At 35.5% G+C, this 21,358-nt stretch overlaps 2 protein-coding genes across 3 annotated transcripts; both read right to left on the bottom strand.

Moving 5' to 3' along the window:
* Positions 1 to 8,833: 8,833 nt before the first annotated feature.
* LOC115924611 lies at positions 8,834 to 12,736 on the bottom strand. Its single transcript, XM_030987193.1, has 2 exons — positions 12,415 to 12,736; positions 8,834 to 10,873 (listed from the first exon to the last, which is right to left on the bottom strand). The coding sequence occupies exons 1-2, from the start codon at positions 12,596 to 12,598 to the stop codon at positions 10,707 to 10,709; spliced, it is 351 nt and encodes a 116-aa protein (XP_030843053.1). The 5' UTR covers positions 12,599 to 12,736; the 3' UTR covers positions 8,834 to 10,706.
* Positions 12,737 to 13,763: 1,027 nt separating this feature from the next.
* On the bottom strand, positions 13,764 to 20,233 carry LOC115924610. Of its 2 annotated transcripts, XM_030987192.1 has the most exons (6): positions 19,946 to 20,233; positions 18,834 to 19,068; positions 18,026 to 18,281; positions 17,437 to 17,556; positions 14,923 to 15,152; positions 13,764 to 14,112 (listed from the first exon to the last, which is right to left on the bottom strand). In XM_030987192.1, the coding sequence occupies exons 1-6, from the start codon at positions 20,220 to 20,222 to the stop codon at positions 14,109 to 14,111; spliced, it is 1,122 nt and encodes a 373-aa protein (XP_030843052.1). In that variant the 5' UTR covers positions 20,223 to 20,233; the 3' UTR covers positions 13,764 to 14,108. The 2 variants fall into 2 exon arrangements, with proteins under 2 accessions (XP_030843052.1, XP_030843051.1); XM_030987191.1 differs by lacking the exon at positions 13,764 to 14,112 and having other exon boundaries at positions 14,279 to 15,152.
* Positions 20,234 to 21,358: the final 1,125 nt, after the last annotated feature.

The raw sequence follows: 21,358 nt of genomic DNA, 5'->3' as shown, positions 1-21,358 counted from the left end.
CGTAATCAAGCCGTAGAGATGGCAGCAGAGGCACAGAGTATGCAGATTCGAAAAAGACTAAAAGACTTGATTATTGTGCAAAATCTGGCTATCATGGACTGACTAAGGAATAAACTCAGACTTTGGACATTTAAAAGAAAAAGTCAGATTATTTGAACATGATATAGACAGAGACTCAGTGAAAATGCATTTTATGTATACATGTAGAAAAGATTCTTGCCAATTTGAATGCTATTTCTAACAGTTTCATAAGCATATTTTGTTATTCAGTGAATTGCATTTGAGGAGTGTAAAATGTATGTACAATGTACCTTTGAAATGGTGGGCACAGTGACACAGATGTCTTTTAGAAGTTGAAAGAGAAGATAATAGAAATATTGAATATGTAAAATATATGAATTATTGTTTGATCATCTATGATGTAATTGCTAGAATATGAATATTTAAATTTAAATTTCTGTGACAGAAAAAAAGGAGTAGAAAACAAAAGTCAAATACAAAACTTTGGGTCATGTTCCACTTTTCAGGTAAATATTTGTCAGGAACTCAGGAGAGAAAAATCTTGCATGTATTTAAAAATGTCATATGAGATATTTGGAAGCATATTTTGTGTTGCTTTTAAAGTGTAGATTTATGTGAAGTGCATGATTATAAAAGGCAATGGGTTATTATTTTGAAGGATACAATGTAAAGATTTTTTAGGAATCAAGGAATGTATATAATGTGCATATTTGTGTTGACGCAAATATTTGGTGTACAGGTTATTTTAAAGCAGACGCTATTTTGGTTCTGAGACAAAATTTCAAAGAGTTTATACAAGACGATAAAAATTGTATTATGGGCATTAATAGTGCTTAGTGAAGGCAGAACTGTACACACTTGACTATTTTGAAGACGTTAATGTTTTTATAGCAAATGAGTTCGTTGTATATAATTAGAGGTGAAATAATTTTGCTATGTTCAGATTTAGTGTCAGGATATTTACATTTGGAAAGTTCTTTTATAGAAATGGCAGTGTTTGATAGCATGATTTGAACAAATCGTGTCATTTGCTTTGTTGTTACATAGCTACTGTACATATAAAACGACACTTTGCATGCTTAGTTTGCACGAAAGAAATGCTTTACTGCATTCGTTAGAAGGGACATGACATTCGATTGTGTTGTTTATTTGTACAAATTCTGAAAGAGACAGAAAATAACAAAAGTCCAAAATTATTGCGAACATTGTTAAAAAAGGGATTCAACTCAGTGACAAGAGTTTGAATCAAGACTAGTCATCTGATGACATGTTTCGATAAGGAGAGTTGTTTGATAGTCTTAGTCCACAGTATACTTCTGAATTCAGTGGAACTTGAAAGTGTACACCCTAAAATAAGAGGTAGTGGTTAATCTAGTTCTTAACCATTTAAATCTTTGTTGCGATATTGTGGCTCTCATTGTCATTGTTTTTATTGTAGTTTGAGTAGAATTTAGAATTGGACAGATTTACGACCAAAGCATATTATTGTTACCAAGATTCTATTGATAGCTAAGGCCTGATTTCATTGTGCATGTCTTTATTATATCGATGCATAACAAAATTCAGTTTATCTGTGCTATGTATTGGAGTCAACAGTACTTGCCTTTTTTAAGATAGGGCTGCATTGCAGCATTCCAGAGTGTTTTCTTAAGGTGCCAACATCATTTATAGTGAGTTTACAAGTTACTAACCTATGCAAAAATCTTTCATTTTGTGACACAAGCGGGCTTTCTTGTCCAAAGATAGTAAAAAGAGCCACAAGAGGGACATTGGTTGGTTTTTGTTTGACAAACTGATAATAATCAGGAGTATAGACATTCATAAGCTAGTTAAAGGTTAAATTGTCATTGATATTTTCTAAATGATGGCATTGAGGTGTTTTTTGTGTCATGTAGGTGTTGTGGCATGTTAGAGCCACAGTTATGCATATTTTATTGCATTGAGTTACGTGTATATAGTTTGACTTTGAAAAGGTTTTGAGTTTTTATTAGCAGGAACTTTTGAAAATAATACAGGAATAAGATTTAATCAGAATGATTCGAGAAAGCCATATGGTTATTATTGTTTTTTGGAAGTATAAGAAAAGGTGTAATTTTCTGTCGGCTTGCCTCTGAAAATTAAGGGGCCGGAAATGTAGATGCCAAACTAATGCAAGAGCGCCATCTCTTGTCGGTTTTAAAATTTAATAAGTTTGAGGGGAGGAAAAGCGCGAATAATCACTGGCAGTAACCCTTGGAAACAAGACAGAATTTTAACCTCTTCTCCCTACTTCATATTTCCGTTTTATGATCTTGTTTGGTTTTGGACAACAATTGGAATGGATGCAATCATTGTATAATAACATTGTGATCGACCCGACGTGAGTAACGTGAAATGTGGTTATAGTAAAGGCTTCAAAATTAAAGTTTTCGAGACATTATATTGGTATTCGACAATTGATTTCTACACTTGCAATTGCAATTCTACAGTACGGTACGTGGATTGACGATGTACGTGTGAATAGTGTCAGATTGCGAGATATTAAAGGACGGAACGGAGCTGAGAGGAGCGTTGAAACTATAATAAGGTGAACTTGGGTTCTTGGCCAGTCAAAGGTGATCGTGAACAACAAGGGACCAGTGCAGTACCAGTCTGATAAATGAGAATATGACTAGAGAGGTCTATGAATAGAGCATGATCACTTGTGGGTGTATTTTGAGTCGAAAGAATGACGTGATTGGGCAGAATACAGTCAGAGAATTAATGTCGAGGTCTAAGCCTAGACCTCCAGACCTAGTCTAAAAATGGAGAACTAAAGACAGACTATCTGACTACTTCAAGGTCATTTTGCACCCACAAGAACTTTGTTATTCCTGGCTCATTTGTCCTGATTGAGGTGTCAAATGAAAGGGCAGAAAATGAACTTTCTAGAAAAGTCATTTTCTCTTTGAAATTCAGATACGGCCCGCCAAATGACTTTTTGGTTTCTCTCTTCAAATTGTTTTTAATCACTCATGCGTGAAATATGCATTACATGAGTTGCTTTAAATGAAAGAGGAGAATATAAGCTTTACAAATATCTGTCATTTATTAATTATAGTTGTGATTAAGTTATGATAAAACATCGATAATTCTTAGTTTCGTTTTTTCTGGGACACACTGTATGTATATATATATATATATATATATATACATATATATATATGTATATATATATATATATATATGTGTGTGTGTGTGTGTGTTATCACTAACATTTGAAGGAGGGGCATCCTGACACATTCCAGACCAAGAATAAAAAATAAGCAGCCACATTTTAGGTAATCAGGTGGTAGTCACTAATAATGTTCTATGTTTGTTTTATGTTTGCATTGCATGGACATCTAAATGGCTGAACTCCTGTCACCGTTACACCAGTTTCGGGTGTATCAACAGAAACATCTGACCCTCCCCTCCAAAATTCACCTTGCCAAGTAACATCAGCACCCCCCCCCCCCTCTAAAAATTAGAGAGAAAACAAGAAAATAATGTCCTTAAATTGACTTTTAGAAGGCTTTGGGACTGTATTATTAGTTTGATTAGTAAGAATATCAGGATTTTAATCAAATCTAAATTTTAAAAAAGTAATCGTGTGTTTAACGCAGCGATTTGAAAGTATTTACACTGTCTAAAACGTAATCCTACAACAAATTGCAAAAGGGGGAAACATGAGCAAGTTTGATGCAAAATGAGAAATTTATTTCATCTTTGTTTTTCTTTGCTTAGAATCACACATACACAATATATATATTTGTGTACATATACCACACTGTACAATTTTGGGGAAACCTTTACTTCTACATGATAACAATAACGATAATATAATAAAAATGATAATAACAAAAAAGCAATTATTCAGGAGCGCTAAAACCGATGCGACTAAGGACTAAAAATTAATCTAGCGGCTCGATTCTGGACGTTTCATATTACCTTCTATCTTTTGTAGACAAAACGGTATAAAGACTATTTACAATAATCTAACCTGGGTAGAATTAATGCACGAACAGCATGGTGACAGTCTTGATATCAAGGACAATGTGAATATGGTATTGATGCATACAGGCGCGCCGGAAGCAGTTTGGGATGGGGGGGGGGGGCAAACATTCCAGGGGGCTCATCTTCCAGGGGCAGTGAGCCAGTGAGGTAACGAGCAAAAACGTTTGGAAGAGGGGGGGGGCAGAAGAAAAATCTGCATCAACCACCACTCTTACACGTTACATGCAGGCCCCGCGGAATGTTTTTTAAAGTGGATTATTAACGATCAGGTAGATCGTAAATTGGCGTGGGGTCCAAGGCCTGAGCCCCGGTAGGGGGTCAAAGGGCTGAGCCCCCAGAAGCTCAGGGGTTTTAGACATTAAAATCATGGTCAGATAAACATTTTTAAATACCTTATTTGTGACACTGGCAGGCCACTAATTTGAGGAGAGTCCAAGGAGCAGAGCCCCCGGAAGCTCGTTTTTTTTAGTTATTTAATAACGGTCAGATGAGCATCCAGAGCCCCGCCTTAGGGCCCTTGGTTGGGTCCAGGGGGCAGAGCCCCCGGAAGCTCGGGGTTTTAGGTATGTAATAACGGTCAGATTAGCATACAGGGAACCGCCTAAGGGTCCTAAGTTGGGACCGGGGGCAGAGCCCCCGTAAGCTCTGGGATTTTAGGAATTTGATTACGGTCAGATGAGCATCCAGGGCCCCGCCTTAGGGCCATTGGTGGGTCCAGGGGGCAGATCCCCCGAAAGCTCGAGGGTTTTAGGATATTTAATTACGGTCAGATGGGCATACAGGGGACCGCCTTAGGGCCCTTGGTGTGTCACTTATTTTTTTTCTCTCTCTTTCTTTCTTTTTCTCTGTAACAAACTTTTTCAAAAAGTGAGGGGGGCTCGGGCCCCCGAGCCCGGACATTCTGCAGACCATGACACAAAGGCTTGTAAATAAGCATATTTTTCGCCCGACTGTAAATTTGGGAATTTCTAATTTTCCAACAAACGCATAAAAAGGTATGATAAAAAAAATTAAGAAAAAATACCGGAAAATCATGTCATTTCAGCAACATTTGTAAAATACTGGTATCGAATAAAAAACACCCCCCCCCCCCATCAGTACGCCAGCGTTCAGGGGCTCATGAGAGTCTCACTCCTATAACAAATAACAGACACACTTTCCCATTCTCTCACAATATGTCCACGATATGCGCGTATCGCTATTATAAAAACCTCCAATGATAAATATATGTAGCATGCGCAATGTTTAGGAAATTTAATTCCTGTTAACTTTCCTTTTCTTTGAATGGAAATTTATATGTCATTTAATTCAGGTTGTTATTATTGTTATGTTCTTTTGGGTTCAAATACAAACCATCTTTACTCCTATACTGCTTTTCTTTTCTTTTTTGAGGGGGGGGGGCGTTTTTTTTTTTTTTTTTTTTTTTTTTTTGGGGGGGGGGGCAAAAATGCGTTTTCCTCCCCCACTTTTTTGACTGGGGGGGGGGGGGCAACTGCTCCCCCTGCCCCCACTTCCGGCGCCTATGGATGCATATACTCCAAGATCAGTAACTCTAGAGGAAAGAGGTATAAGTTTGACCATTTAACAAAATTGTAAAGCAGAGAAATGTAAAACGATTAGAAACGTATTATTAAATGTTGGTATTAAAAAAAATGATGGCATGGATGGGTGACACTGAACAAAAAGTAAACTGCAATAAATAAAATACAAGTCATGTACATTATGGCAGCATGTGAAACATCTCATATAGCAGTCTACAAGTATTACGAGTACTTGAGAAAAAAAATATTCAGTAGATGTCTAGTCATTTAAATATTACATAAAAATTCATGTGATCACAAAAGAACAACATAATATAAAATTAAAACACAGATACAATCAAATTAAGGGAGAGGCTCAGAGAGTGGTATGCGAAGAGCGCACCTCTATCACCCCACTATCACGATTACAATTATAATAATCATGATGATGATGGTGATGATGAAAACCTTTTAGATGGGAATGTAATCGCTTAAGTTACTCGATAATTCTATTTTCCTCGGCCAAACGCTCCCTCCTGAATTAGAGTGCTCCCCCGCCCACCCGGAATTTACGCAAGTCAATTAGACAATACTTGTAAGAGGAGTGATAAACCACCACTCATATGCCTTCACAACGACACACCATTCTTGATTCTGCATCATGTCATTTGATAAAGCGTTCTAAAAACAGTCGCTTGTACACTTATTATATTCCCAAGAACCATGAGACATTGACTTCCTCTTTGAGAAATCAAATCTGAGAGACTACCCTTTTCTTCTTCTTCGTCATCAACAGCATCATCACTACTTTCATCTTATTTTTCTTTTTTCCTCTATTTTCTTCTCCTCCAACTCCTTCTCCTTTTCATTCTTATATCATTTCCTCTTCATATTATTCTTCTTCCTCTTCTTCTGCTTGTTCTTCGTCCTCTTCTTCTTCATCTCCTTCTATTGTTATCTTCTTCTTCTTTCTTCCTTCATTTCTTCTTCTTCTTCTTCGTCCTCTTACTCTTTTGTTCATTAAAAAATAATTCCTCAATCGAAATCCAAATGGTCTCATTTTTAGATTTTATGATCACAATTTCCCTGTGATTGATGACGACTTAAAGAAAGGGATTTAAAATAAAAACGGCGCAAGGTATGCAATTTATTTCGGATTAGGAAGCGATGCTGTCGCTGATTAGGCTTATACGGGGGCTTATAACTTACCTTATCGCACTCTTGCACAAGATATTAGTGTTTTATTTTTATACACTGTAAATGCATACTCTTAAAGGGCAAGGCGACTCCCAAAATAACTTCCTTCTAATAGAAGCAGAAAAATTCAGAAATACCAATCAAAAAAAGTTTGCGCAAAATCAGATAACTAATTAAAAAGTTATGAATTCTTATTGACATGAAAGACTTTGAAATTCACGCGACAAATTGGCAACTCACTCATGAGTCTGTTATGTTATTGCCTCACTATTCACTTATTATTTTCCTTATATTGATAATATAAATTTCACATTCTCCCCCTAAATATCTCATTTCCTCACACCAGCATCCAAGTTATATTGATAGTAATATGTTTTTGTGTGGATGAACTAATATAGACTAATTTGTTTCAGTTAAATCATTAAACATTTGAATTTTGATAAACTGTTTATATAAGAATCAACAATTATGAATAGTATCATAATTATTGATTCTTATATAAACAGTTTATCAAAATTCTAATTTTTCAAAGTTTATAGCAGACTTTGTGAAATGTCATGCACGCAATATGATACAAATCTTGTAACCTGGGCAAAGACATGGGGAAATCAAGTTTTTCGGGATAAAAAAAAGGGAAATTAATGAATCAAAATATATAAAGCAATTGATAAATAGTGAGGCAATGGCGTCACAAACTGATAACCGAATTGGCAATTTGTGTAGTGATTCCCATTGTTCCATATTTTGTCATACTTTAACAAAAATCATTATTTCCTTGTTATAGTTATCCGACATTACTCAAATTTTTTTGATTAGTTTGATTTTTCTGCTACTGAAAGTAAGTTATTTTTGGAGAGATAGTGTGAGGAAATAAGATTCTTAGGGGGAGAATAGGAAATTTGTATTATCAATATAAAGAAAACAATAAGGGAATAGTAAGGCAATACTGCGTCAAAGACTCATGAGTGAGTTGACAATTTGTCGCATGATTTTCAAAGTCTTCCATGTCAATACAAATTCAAAACTTTCTTATTAATTGTTATCCGATTTTGCTCGAAACTTTTTTTATTGGTTTGTCTGATTTTCTGCTTCTATTACATATGTATAAAACAATAATTTATTCCAATCTGGACTTGGGTAATCCAGATTCAAATCAAATTACATGCCAAATCCTTATAATTTGAGAACTCTCTCATTTATAGGGCTTATAGCCTCCACTGCTTTGCTTTTCTCATGGTATAGCCAACTATCACCTCCATCACACTTTATATGACATTTTCGCTGTATATTTAACTTTCTCATTTTCACTCCTTCGCTTTCCTCATTAAAGTATTTATGAAATCACTAAAAGTAAATTCTCTCTTTCTCATGCAGTAGTAGAAAGACATCGCATTTATACAAACATTAACACAATACACTTAAATAATTAATTAATGATGCTTTTTGCAGTTGAAATGTAATCCATGTTTCTTTATTTGGCAATACAAATAAATGCACTGATAACAAATAAATAATTATTTACACAAAATAGGTTGTCAATATCACTTTTATAAATAACACAACTTGCAAAATATACAAATGTATATCATGCTGTTTGTTCTGACGTATAACTTTATACATGACATGGACCCTTTAAAAACGTATAAGTTTATACATCGTACAGACCATCCAAAAACGTATAAATTTATACATCGTACAGACCATCCAAAACGTATAAATTTATACATCGTACAGACCATCCAAAACGTATAAGTTTATACATCGTACTGACCATCCAAAACGTATAAATTTATACATCGTACAGACCATCCAAAACGTATAAATTTATACATCGTACAGACCATCCAAAACGTATAAATTTATACATCGTACAGACCATCCAAAACTTTTAAATTTATACATCGTACAGACCATCCAAAACGTATAAATTTATACATCGTACTGACCATCCAAAACGTATAAGTTTATACATGGATTTGGAGGGTGCGTGCCATGTATAAACTTATACATATAAACATACGTATAAACTTACAGTGATCCTACAAATTGACCCTCTTAAAGTGATGTGAAACTTTAATATAATAACAAGGAGTAATTACAGCTGGAGTAAAAGCTTAACAATTTCCTCTGAAGTAGGCTCAATGCCACAACAACCACGACAAATATATATGCGCTCTCCGAATACATGCACATTGATTCAAAAGAACTAACGATGAAACACCCGCGGCCAGTATTGCTACAGAGGATGCACATATGCAATTAAAGGTATTCAATATAATGATAATTGGTTACACAGAAAGTGCTCATGAATGGTATAACCAGGTGTAAGCAAACAGATACACGTCCAAAAATACAAGATTTAAAGTTGCTAATTCCATGAGTGGACACATGTGGACTTTACTCTGGTTGATTTAATTTAATAGAAATATTTTCTTGATAGTACCATATAAAATATGAAAATCAGAAAAGCAATCAGCAAGGGATCAATATTGTACTTGAAGCAGTACATATTTATTACACTCTTAAGGCAATATCTCAAGAAATCTTGCTTGTTGAGGAATGGGATTTTCAGAGTGGCATCGTACATAATTACTAAACAATTGCCTATTTGTTTTCTATGTTTATTGATATAATAAATCAACTGTGCAAACAAAAACCCACAAAGTTCACATCCTCTCTAAAATGTTTTCTTTTACTTTGGTGGCATCGCGCATCAAATATCAAAGAACCAAGGCAGTTTAATAATTCTATTGACTATCCTTTGGAATCTGCCAGATGTTTGCATAAATTATCCTCAGTTTGGACTCCAGCTCTGATAATTCCTTGATTATAACTTTGAAGTATATGATCTTCCAACTACATCATTGATATCAACAACCGTCTTCTGATGCTTGGAAATGAGTTAGATCGAGTGTTTCATTTTGACAAGATGGTAACAAAATCAAGGGCCCAATAGTTGTGACCCGAGTTTTTATCCTTGATAAAATAATAATATGTGGGTTTTTGTGTTGATGCTTTAGAAAAATAAATAAGGTGACGAGTCACGTTCACCAACCCTGTGCCTTTGAAATTACCTTCAAAGTAATCAAGTTCACTTGGCAAGACAAAAATATGCTCTAATAAAAGATAATAATAATAATATTGCACTCTAGTATAGCGCTCATCTATATAGCAAGGTGCTCCTGCATGTATGTTACCTGACCTTAACTAGGCTACATATTTTGGTACAACATAGTTTGAGTGTAGTAAATGTATGTTAAGGTCTTGCCAAAGCTAGACCTTAGTGAAGTGGCCGAGATTTGAACCACATACATGTACCTAATGATCGGTAGTCCAGCCACCTATCTACTAAACTAAAAACACATCTACACATAGACTTAAATACTTGTATTAGATAGCTCAGAGAGTTGCTAAGGTGTGATTGGTCCACAGCATGTCAAGTGATATGGGGACTGCAATTTATTGTTAACAGTTCACGCCCGGTCATCTGGATGGTTATATTGACCAGCTGGTCAACGATAACAGTAGGAGCATACGCGCTTGAGCTAAGACAATGTATTCATGTATCAACAATATTCGTTAATAACAGCTAAGCACAGAGAAGAAAGGCGAAGACAATGGATATCTACTGTAGATCAGACTCTATTAAACTGTTCGTGTTCAGACTTTCATGTAAAAACCATGACTTGGTCTTAATCAAGGTTATCTAATATTATAATAGATATTTCCTGTTATGTATGTAATACATATTCTTTAGCCTACCTAAAGGAGTTTTATTTTCCCTCATGAAAATACAACTCCAGCGGCCAAAAGAATGATATATAAACACCCTACCAGCCATATCTGTATAAAAATATTTACATAAAAACGTTAGTTTGTCACATATCTTAACAAGATTTTTCAGAACTAAATGAGGTAGTGATCGAGGTGAGGAAACGAGAGAAACAAAATGCACTAAGGTATAGAACACGTCTGGTCCATGCTTAATACTAGATCTGCATCTAGAATCTCCTCCGAGTCTGCAGCACCCATCATGGCCTCTATTTCTGTGCTGGACAGTGTTGTCTCCTCTACCATCCTCCCATTTCGTCCACATTCTGCTGCAACCCTTGCCAGCAGTCCTGAAAATATAATAGAGAAAAGAATATTTAATTTTGTTTGTCTGGTGAAGCTTGTGAAGAACCAAGTTATTAGACGCAACACTAGGTAAAGGGCTTTAACCACAGCAAACGAGCACCTAATTCCATACCAAATGCATTACATATTGTTCATTTTTGTATTTTACTTTGGTAAGTTCAATATGGAATGCTTTAGTAAAGTTCAGTCTGTCTTTGATTTTCAAAGCTGGTTTTCGAGTTAAATTTGCTCAACATCTCTTTATCAATACATTTCTACTTAAATGATAAACCCCCTTTTTTAAATTTTTGGTTGTCTTACTAAAATAATACTTTTACATTATCAATAAAAAAAAAAAATAAAAAAAAAGCATAAACCCTTACTGAATGGGGCTATTTTGAAATTTGTAAGACTGGAGGGGGGGGGGCCTCAGAGCCTACCCCTTAAGTAACCAAATTTGGCACTGACGTTTCAATTTTCTTGTTAGAATTTTTAAAATCTGATTTTATTTCTCGAAAATGGTATACACATATGAGTTATAGTTTAAATAGACCAATCTGAATGTCTCAAATTGTAATATCTATGGAAAGTATTTTTAAATAGTGAATATGTGAGCCATTGTTTAAAAACAATATATCTAACGATCGGTTCTAATAACCACCGTTTTAATTTCTCTCCTGGTGAGAATATATATAAAAAATCTCTGTTTGTAACCTATCTAAAATGTTTCATTCCAAATTGTTTTTGGTTTCAGAGTTTTTGAGAAGATATAAAGCTCTCTATATCTCTCTTGACTTGGATTTTTTTTAAATTATATGCTCACAATGTCATCTCAAGTCTTTAAGCTTTTACACAGTTCATTTCTTCTCAAACAGTTTTTATATGCCTTTTTTTTGCATATTTTTCAATTCTTATGTATTTCAATGTTTTATGAACATTTTTTTTTTTTGCATTCTACTGGAAAACTGGAAGAAAAAAAAAAAAAAGAAAAAAAAAAAAAATCGGCTCGACCTTTTATCATGAAAGGTCTGATTTTCAACACCTCAGTGTCATAAGATTTATAACACTTGAAAAAAAAATCATGAAGCGCTAGCTATTGCTGAAAATGCAATGGGTTTGACAACAAAATTTGTCTGGGGGGGGGGGGGGGCGCCATCTGAGACCTTTCCGGTAAAGTTAGGGTTAACACAAATTTCCGACAAGGCACAGGGTTGCTTATTGATATTGACCATGATTTTGCACGACCCCAAATCTCGTGACTAAAATCTTTGTTGTGCAACACTGGGCAACTTTGATGCTATTAATGTCAGTTATTATGCGTCTAGAATTTATGGATAGTGAAAAATAGGTAAATATACTTGAATTGAAAAAAGCCAATTTGAATTTACACAATTTGGACGTTATTTCACAACTTTCCTTTCCTTACATTTTATTTTATTTTTGTATTCATGTTGCTTTATTGGTATCTCTATATATTTAATCTACCCATTTATTCTAAAACTGTATCATAATTTAATTGGATCTGTATATAGATAAAATGTCTTACCGTCTCCAACGTCAAGAACCACTTCATCAATAGAAGTGAAATGCTCCACTGCATATTTGTAGAAGTCTGATCTTGATGGCATGTAGAGTTGGCTAGTGCCAGCACCCCTCCTCCTAGACTCGACAATACCATACTGCATACAGACATTATGGTTGACATCTGTTGATAAAATATATATGCACATTTTATATGGCTACTTAGAACAGTATGAATAAGCCTTAATTTCCTATAGAAGTAAAACGAATATACATACATGTGATTTTTCACATGAGGCACAATTTCTTTTCAAACAGATACAATGTGATTTTTTGAGTTCTGAATGCACCTTTTTCTTTAGGAATCAAAAAAACCCAGACATTAGAAATGCATTTGTTTCACAATTACTCCGCAGTTGTCTAATTAATATAATTAGCTTGCTTTGGAGGTAATGTGTTTGAGATCACATGGCAAGCATCTTATCTTCATTTGTTCAGCATTAGTCAGCTATTATATGTTTTTTTCCCCCAAAAGCATTCAGTAATCATTATTTTTTGAAGTTTTGAACATTCATTGTAAATGTCATTGGATTCTGTCAGAAATTAATTTCTGTCATTACCAGAACTCAAGATTATATTTAAAATCCAAGTGATATAAACAAAAATTTATATGAATGTTGAGCTTCATAGGAGGATTTCTTAAGAAAGAATTTTCATTCAGATCGAGCAGCCAATCTAACACACTGGAAGTTATACGGTAACATTCTTTCTTAATAATTTATATTTTTTTAACACACACTGCAGCTATCTCATTATTACACAACCACAAAAACGTTTGTTATGTTGCTTTGAATACCGAAATAACAGTCAGCTTCATAAGATATTTAATAAAAGACATGGAACATGCATAGTTACCTTGAATATCTCCTACTGGGGACTGGACAATATGCAATATATGCACATCGTGTCGGGTATGTTGGCTGACCACTTTGGATATCGCTGTGATGTCCTTTGTCAGGAAGATTCTGGTAGTAGCCGATGGTGTTGAGGATAACTGGATATCCTGTAATATCAGAAATTCAAATAAAAAGGAAAGAACATACAAATTAACTATAATTCTAATATGTTGAGCCCAGATAATATACACAATGCAAAGTTCTGGAAACTGTTTTTTTTTATTTATACCCTTTTCATAATTATCTGCAGCTTAACATTTGCTATGTTGAATCAAAATAGAAAAATCAAATTTGAAAATAGGATGAAATAGCATGTGGGTGCACTTTTCCATGCCAGTCGTCTGGGCGACAGTGCCATTGTACGTAATATATGACTTGTGGGAAAATTGCAATTTCTATGCCATGAATATAATTGTTGTTTTTTTGTTATCAATGACAAATTACCAATGATTTTTCATCAGCATAAGATCATTCTCCATGTAAATCCCTTAACCTTGAGTTCCTTATAGATTACAATATTACAACTTTGAGATATTTTAAACTCACAATTTTGAGATTTGTTTTATGTGAAATTCAGTTTACCTCTTTCAATTACCAAGTGCCTACAAATAAGTGCTTTGGAACCTTAAGAATATGGGACAATACCTCTTCTAGTTCTTGTATCATAAGGGCTGGGATGTCGTCTGCATTCATGTCCATGTCTCTCTTGGCCCTGCTGATGTGCTCCAGGAAGACCTCTGGGATGTTACCTTTTGTATACTTTTTACCTGAAAAAAAATACATATACATTGATCATAGAGCTCCGGAGTCAATTTGACCCCCCCCCCTCCCCCCACAATATCTTGGCCACAGAAGGTCTGATTGATGGGAAATTTTGCATGGACAGCAATGCACATGCAAAGAAATGTTGCTTTGATGTTTGTTTTTTACAAAAATCACTCATTTATTACTTTATTATAATTCATGCAAATTAAATTCCTATTTTAACACATTCAATAATATATCATTAAACAAGGCAAACGCCAAGCGTTGTCTTGCCTGCATCTTAGGCCCTATAAGCAGATCAGGAGGTGAATTTTGGGTTCTGGTAGTTTACTCTTTAGCAATAATGGAATCCCAAGGAAAGTCTGTTTTCCTTTTGACCTGTTGCCTTTGACCCACATTTGAACTTGACATGTTTTATAGAACAATTTAGAAAAGGCAGTATTTTGTACACAAACGTACTATGCAAAATGTCAATTGTGGCTAGACGTGTGGTTAAGTAATGTTGCATAACCTCTAGCATGGACTGTCCCAATTTTGGGGCAAATTTGGTCTCAAAAGTTGCGAGACAATAAAGTCATTGAAAGGCAGGTTGTGATTTGTAGCGGTTACGTGGCAGTCCTGGATTGTGTACGGGGGAGGCAGGGGCCAAATTGACCCCCCCCCCCCCCCCAGTCAGAATAGTCAACCCTACTAGTTCATCTAAACTTTAAAATTTGGATTGATGGAGATACAGGATAGCAATTATTGTATATCTTGCTGGGGCTCAATATTCTCTTCAATAGACATTATACGAAGCCATGATTTGTGCATACCAACATAGGGTTCCAGGGCTGCTTCTGAAGTGAAGGTTGGGTATCTTTCTATCGCCTCTTAATTCCCACGTCTTAGCCCCAACTCCCTTAGCAAACACGCTCTTCAGACTCTTCATTGCCTTCAGTTCATCGGCATCCGCCTTCATCTTTTTAACATTCAAAGACAAGGTCGCCTCCAGAAGAAGTGAATATCGCTCCTCTTCTGAGAGTCCTTGTAGCTTCATGAAACACTATAAAATAAGACAAATGAAAATAATAAGAGTAGTTATTAGTGCACGTGAAGTATTGTTGCTCACTGTCAGAAGACAAATTTTATTTGCATATATATGAACTATCAACTTTTTCAATCAAAGTCAATTCTTCTGCAAAGAATCCCCAATTCATCTATTGTTTGATTTGAATATGTAAAAAACTATTGCTTTAACCCTATTCTCACTTTGAGTGCAAGCTTAATGCGAAATATTGCAAGGACGTCAATACAGATTTGTTTTTATCACAAATTTGTTACTTTATTATAATTTATGCAAATTAGATACCTATTTTAACATATTCATTAATATTTCATTAAGTTATGAAGCTCAATCTCTTTTTTAAAGTTGCTGAATAGCATAGGCAACAATACTGAAATAATAAATAATGAAATTTCCGATCAATTCTTTTGTATTCTATTGTTTCATAAACTACTTATGTATCTATTGTTTTCATTTATATATGTGATTTTTTTCATGTTTCAAAAGTGTATCTTGAAAAGTTTCAAGACAAGTATGGTCAGGCAAAAAGACTAGAAGGCACAATTAACAGTGTTGTAAAGCAATTTAGGAAAAGCAGTATTTTGTACACGAACGTACCTATGCAAAAAGTTGATTTTATTGTTAATTTTTAGAACTCGGTCTCAAAAGTTGCGAGACAAACAAAAAAAGTCAGAAAAAGTCACCGGAAGCCGTGTCGCTATTTGCAGCCATTGCGCATCAGTCACAGATTTTGAACTGGAAATTGAACCCCCCCCCCCCCCCCCCCCCTCCAGTCAGAATAGGGTATCCGCCAATGGTGGCGCTATATTACTTTATTTACTTTGGTTGTGATGATTTGATAAACTCCTTATAGCGGCTGAATAAACCACAATTCTCATTTGCACAGAAAACATGTGGTATGTGTGACATCCAGTCCAGCTCAATTTTTGTATTTTTCATATAGCTCATTACTCAGCAATAATATACATTTTCTACCAAAAAGTTATAATTTATTTGGTGTTTTGAACATTCGCAAGTCAAGTTTTGTTCGATTCTATGAAGAAACTAGATGGAATTCGACTGCGCGCAGTCGAAAATGATGCCTCCGTCATAGAGCAATTTTACAAACCAAAACAGAAGACATTTTTCGAATTCAAGTTCAATTGTAATCCATTAACAGGCTCTCAGAATATCGTGATTACAAGCAATTTCTCATATACATATATGACCCTTTGATCTTTGACCTCATGACCCTAAAATCTACTCAGTTCATTGGCTCTGCAAGATGTCCTGAGTTAAATAGTAATCCATCTGTCAGTTCTAATGAGAATGTGTTCACAAGCTATTTTTGCATACATAATGAGCCCATGACCTTTGACCTTTGATCTTATGAACCAAAAATCTACTCAGTTCATTGGCTCTGCAAGTAACATACATGACCTAATTTTGGCAGGAATCCATCAATCGGTTCTTTAGAACGCGATCACGAGCTGTTTTTGCATACATAATGTGCGTTGTGGCCTTTGACCTTTGACCTCATGACCCCAAAATCTAATCAGTTCATCTGCTCTGCAAGTAACATACATGACCTAAGTTTAGCAGCAATCCATCAATCGGTTCTTGAGATAACGCAATCACGAGCTGTTTTTGCATACATAATGTGCGCTGTAGCCTTTGACCTTTGACCTCGTGACCCCAAAATCTAATCACTTCATCGGTTCTGCAAGTAACATACATGACCTAAGTTTGGCAGCAATCCATTACTCGGTTCTTGAGATAACGCGATCACGAGCTGTTTTTGCATACATAATGAGCCCTGTGACCTTTGACCTTTAACCTCATGACCCCAAAATCTAATCAGTTCTTTGACTCTGCAAGATACATACATGACCAAAGTTTGGCAGGAATCCATCAATCGGTTCTTCAGATAACGCGATCACGAGCTGTTTTTGCATACATAATGAGCCCTGTGACCTTTGACCTTTGACATCGTAACCCCAAAATCTAATCAGTTCATCGGCTCTGCAAGATACATACATGACCAAAGTTTGGCAGGAATCCATCAATCGGTTCTTCAGATAACGCGATCACGAGAACGGGACGTACGTACGTACGTACAGACGTACGTACGTACAGACGTACGTACAGACGGACGGACGGACAACCCGAAAACATAATGCCTCCGGCTACTTCGTAACGGAGGCATAAAAAAATGCTTTCCTTCATTACTCAAGATGATATTTAAATGTGTAAAAAAAAATAAAAAAATTTAAAGCTTACTTACACATTGTTTCAAATCCTTTCCAGTAGATTCTCTAGTTGCATCGAAAAGGAGAGTGGCTTTCCTGTAGCATCTGTTTGAATAACTAGCCAACTGGAAAGTTGGCTCGAGAGCCCTCAGTGCCTGTAAATTACAACAAAAAAAGAAATGGATAATATATGCTCTCATAACCAGTTTGATTCTGAACATTCCAATTCATTCACTGCAATCACCATTGCATTACATAATTCACCATATTGTAATATGACCCCTCAAGTTAAAATATAAGAAATGTTAGAACTTTTTGGCTAAAATTTATGTTTCCAACAGTCACTCTTGAAAGCTCGATCATCTCAAATCAATCATTGATTAAACTCCATTTTGTCATGTACATGTAAGTTGGCTGAATATAACAATAACCTTTTTATTGGGGGGTTGGGTGATGTTCATGAGTTTTTATGCTGAACATAAATCTAATTTAATGTCCGATTCATCGTTTCATTAAAAAAAAAACCTACTTCGCTACAAGTAAAAATAGAACATTGAATGAATTCAGCATTTTATCTAGATGAAAATGTCAGATGAAAATGTCAGCTCTAGTGTTTAGACTTACATTGAAGGAGCCATTTTTCCCAAGGGCTAGGGAACACTTGCGTCTTGTCGAGGCAGTCATAGTGCAGGGCTCATCCTCCACATCAAGGTTGTTGTCATCGTATAGAATTGACCTGCAGACAGCAACCTCCTCCTGCAAGCACGGCTTGTCTACAGCAGGTTGCCCACACCTATGCAGTGATGCCACTCTCAATGCCTCAACCTTGTCCAGGTTTTGGTACACCCTGCAGCGCCATCCACGAGATAGATGTTCATATCTAAAGCAATCAGAAAAAGTATATTGGTTATAGGATATTGAGATGGGTAGGATATAGAAACATGGTGTATATATGTATCATGCAGAATAAAATATTGGAAAAAAGCTTACACGGTATACCTTTCCATGCAGTCACACACTTTTTAAGAAAACAAATATGAACATGGTACACAAGGGAAATATTCTATGGGATTTTATTTGAGTCAGGGATCTAAAAATATTTTGTATTGTCCTTAATATACCCTTCATTGTATAACTATAAATGGAACACCTCTCTATTACCATTTTTCTTCCCAAATGGTACATTGACTACCTGGGTAGCATTTCTTTTATGTTACATGCTTCCACTACATATTTGTGGACTGCATAATAAATGGAGAAAAAAAAAGACAAGTGATAAATGAATATGTTCTGTACATATAATATCGGTAAGTACATCACATAATCCCTTTAAAAATTTAACCTTTGTCTCATACACTGTAACTACAAAAAGAAACAAAAATAACATTAAAAAGCAATTGCAAAAACGGGTAACTTTTATAGAATAAAATACCTTTCATCGTCAACAAGATCCTTAGCTGCAAGAGCATAGCACACCCCTCCTAGGAGCTGGTAAGCTGTTCCAGAAGGGCCATCTACTGCGAGGACTGGAAGGACATGGGAGCTCTGGAAGTGGGTTGCTGCCTTCATCACGAACTGTTTGGCCTCCATCACTTCCTTCCTGGTACGTGGTCTCTGGAGATCCTTCTCGGGCTCCACAAGTTTTTTGAGGGAGATTTCAGAAATGCCTACATGTAAAGAAATAAAATTTCAGGTCAATGACACATTTTCAAAGATTGTGACATTTAAATCTTTAATGTTTATAAATAATATCCCCTGTGCAGAGAACAATTAATCTACATTTTGAAAATGACACCAGGGGCCCGTTGCATAAAGACTTACTATTATGGTAACTTTGCCATTATGGTAACTACCATGGTAACCGGGCTCAGCAGCCAATCGAAATCAAGGTTTCTATGGTAGTTACCATAATAGTAAGTCTTTATGCAACGGGCCCTGATACATATTATTAGTAACTGGATCAAAACACACAGAGGCTCATCAGGGAAATTTTGTCCTAGAGCTATACAAAAAATATTCCTATAGCCCTTTTCAATTCAATCTCATTTTGCCTTATGTGGAAAATGCAACATATGAACATTGTTTTGGGGAATTGGCAATTAATCATTTTTCAACTTTATTTTGGTTTTAATCAGCAGTTGGCCATTTTACCTTCCCTGTGGCTATTGCAGAGGGGCATTAAATAATCAATTTGGCCCCAAACATGTACTTCATAAACAATAAGAAAAAGGAGATTGTAGTTTTGATGAAAAAAATGGAAATATTTGTGGTATTTGTATAGGAGTCCATTTAAAAATTGTTTGAAGTTATACAAAATCAAATAATAAAAGTGGAATGTCCCAATTTTATCAGGCTTTCAGTGCTGTTATATTGATAAACTATTTTGTACACATTCTCTCCATGATATTTGCATTTCTCTTTGATTTAAAAACTGCCAATCAATAACATCACATTTAAACTTAGTGATATCATGTAGAGAGAAATGTTGTACGTCTGGAATTATTAGTGAAATGAATTTTGTAAAAGAATGGAACACAAACTAACCTTGACATTTTTGTTCAATTGCTGCATCTGAATTCTCCGCCGAATGTTCAGAAGTCTTGTTTCGTCTCTTACGTTCTGGTGGAGTTCCGTCGCTGCTAGATCCAGAACTGCTACGTTTTTGCCTCGATTGTGTGTAAGATTGAGAAGGAAGGAGTTCTTCCTCTGATGACGGAAATGAATAGATCATGTCGTCATTAACGATCGCCATCACTGACAAAACATCGGTCAGGCTGTTCTCCGTTTTTTTCAAAGTCTTTGCCATGTTTGTGACACTCATTTGGCAAAACTTTGCCTGCATGTGTAGAAAGACCATTACTAAAACAGACCTGGGAAGAAAGTAAATCGGACAAATACAGGCATTAATATAAGCTGCTTAATGAAATTATATTCATTTTGCTTTGACAACCTCACACAAAGATTATAAGGGATACAGTTGAATGTTCTACATGTTTGCCTAGAACTAGAAATATCACCGAAAGTGATTAATACTCACTCCCCATGTGTGTGCACGAAAAATGAAGAAGTGGTTTGATATATACAAGATTTTACAGATTTATTGCAATAATAGACCATTACCATGGCAACACACTTTCCGACACATTAAAAAATGTGTCTTGCACATAATCAACTCAAGACCAATATTTGTGCGAAATTTAATGAGCATTGCTCGAAAAATGAAGAAGTGGTTTGATCTGCAAGATTTTACAGATTTATTGCAATAACAGACCATTACCAATGCAACGCACTTTCCGACACATTAAAAAAAATGTCTTGTACATAATCAACTGGAGACCAATATGTGTGCCGAGTTTCATGAGCATTGCTCAAAAAAATGAGGAAGTATACATGTATATAGTTCGATCCACGAGATTTTCCCCCGATATATTACAATAATATGCCGTTCCCATGGCAACGCAGTATCCAACACAGTAAAAAAGTATGTCTTGCACATCTCCATCCTAAGACCAATATGTGTGCCAAGTTTCATGATCATTGCTCAAAAAATGAGGAAGTAGTTCGATCCACAAGATTTGCAACAGACTGACCGACTGACCGCCCGACAACCCGACCGTACGCCAATTCCTATGTACATGTATACCCCCTTCAAACTTCTTTTGGCGGGGGAACATGCAAAAAAAGATCCCTTTTTCCTTGAATGCCAATTTTTACTCATATTTCTTTGTTGTACATGTACATGTAGCTAGGGTAGATATGTTTTGCATAATATACAAATTACAATTCCCCTTGAGAAATCAAGAGTGAAGTTGTAGTCTGCCTGATGATCGTGTCATGTAACATACAACAAATGTGCATGCACAGGACATTCAGAAACTTTTAGTAAGTCGATTTCCTCCGAAATGTACAAACAGTACAGACTATATACCTCTATGTTTAGAGAAACAACCTATATTT

The sequence above is a fragment of the Strongylocentrotus purpuratus genome, unplaced genomic scaffold (genome assembly GCF_000002235.5).
Source record: "Strongylocentrotus purpuratus isolate Spur 01 unplaced genomic scaffold, Spur_5.0 spur5_scaffold_16, whole genome shotgun sequence".
NCBI classification, from domain to species: domain Eukaryota; kingdom Metazoa; phylum Echinodermata; class Echinoidea; order Camarodonta; family Strongylocentrotidae; genus Strongylocentrotus; species Strongylocentrotus purpuratus.
This window is presented reverse-complemented; position numbering and strand designations above follow the sequence as displayed.

What these genes read in the sequence shown, in the direction of transcription:
- LOC115924610 (XM_030987191.1), bottom strand. Translation starts at nt 20,222, where the DNA reads ATGAGTGTCACAAACATGGCAAAGACTTTGAAAAAAACGGAGAACAGC. An exon ending in GATCTTGTTGACGATGAAAG is followed by an intron (nt 18,282 to 18,833) that starts GTATTTTATTCT and finishes TGATTGCTTTAG; the next exon opens with ATATGAACATCTATCTCGTG. An exon ending in GAAAGGATTTGAAACAATGT is followed by an intron (nt 15,153 to 17,436) that starts GTAAGTAAGCTT and finishes CTTATTTTATAG; the next exon opens with TGTTTCATGAAGCTACAAGG.
- LOC115924611 (XM_030987193.1), bottom strand. Translation starts at nt 12,598, where the DNA reads ATGTGCATATATATTTTATCAACAGATGTCAACCATAATGTCTGTATG. An exon ending in GGTTCTTGACGTTGGAGACG is followed by an intron (nt 10,874 to 12,414) that starts GTAAGACATTTT and finishes TTATATTTTCAG; the next exon opens with GACTGCTGGCAAGGGTTGCA.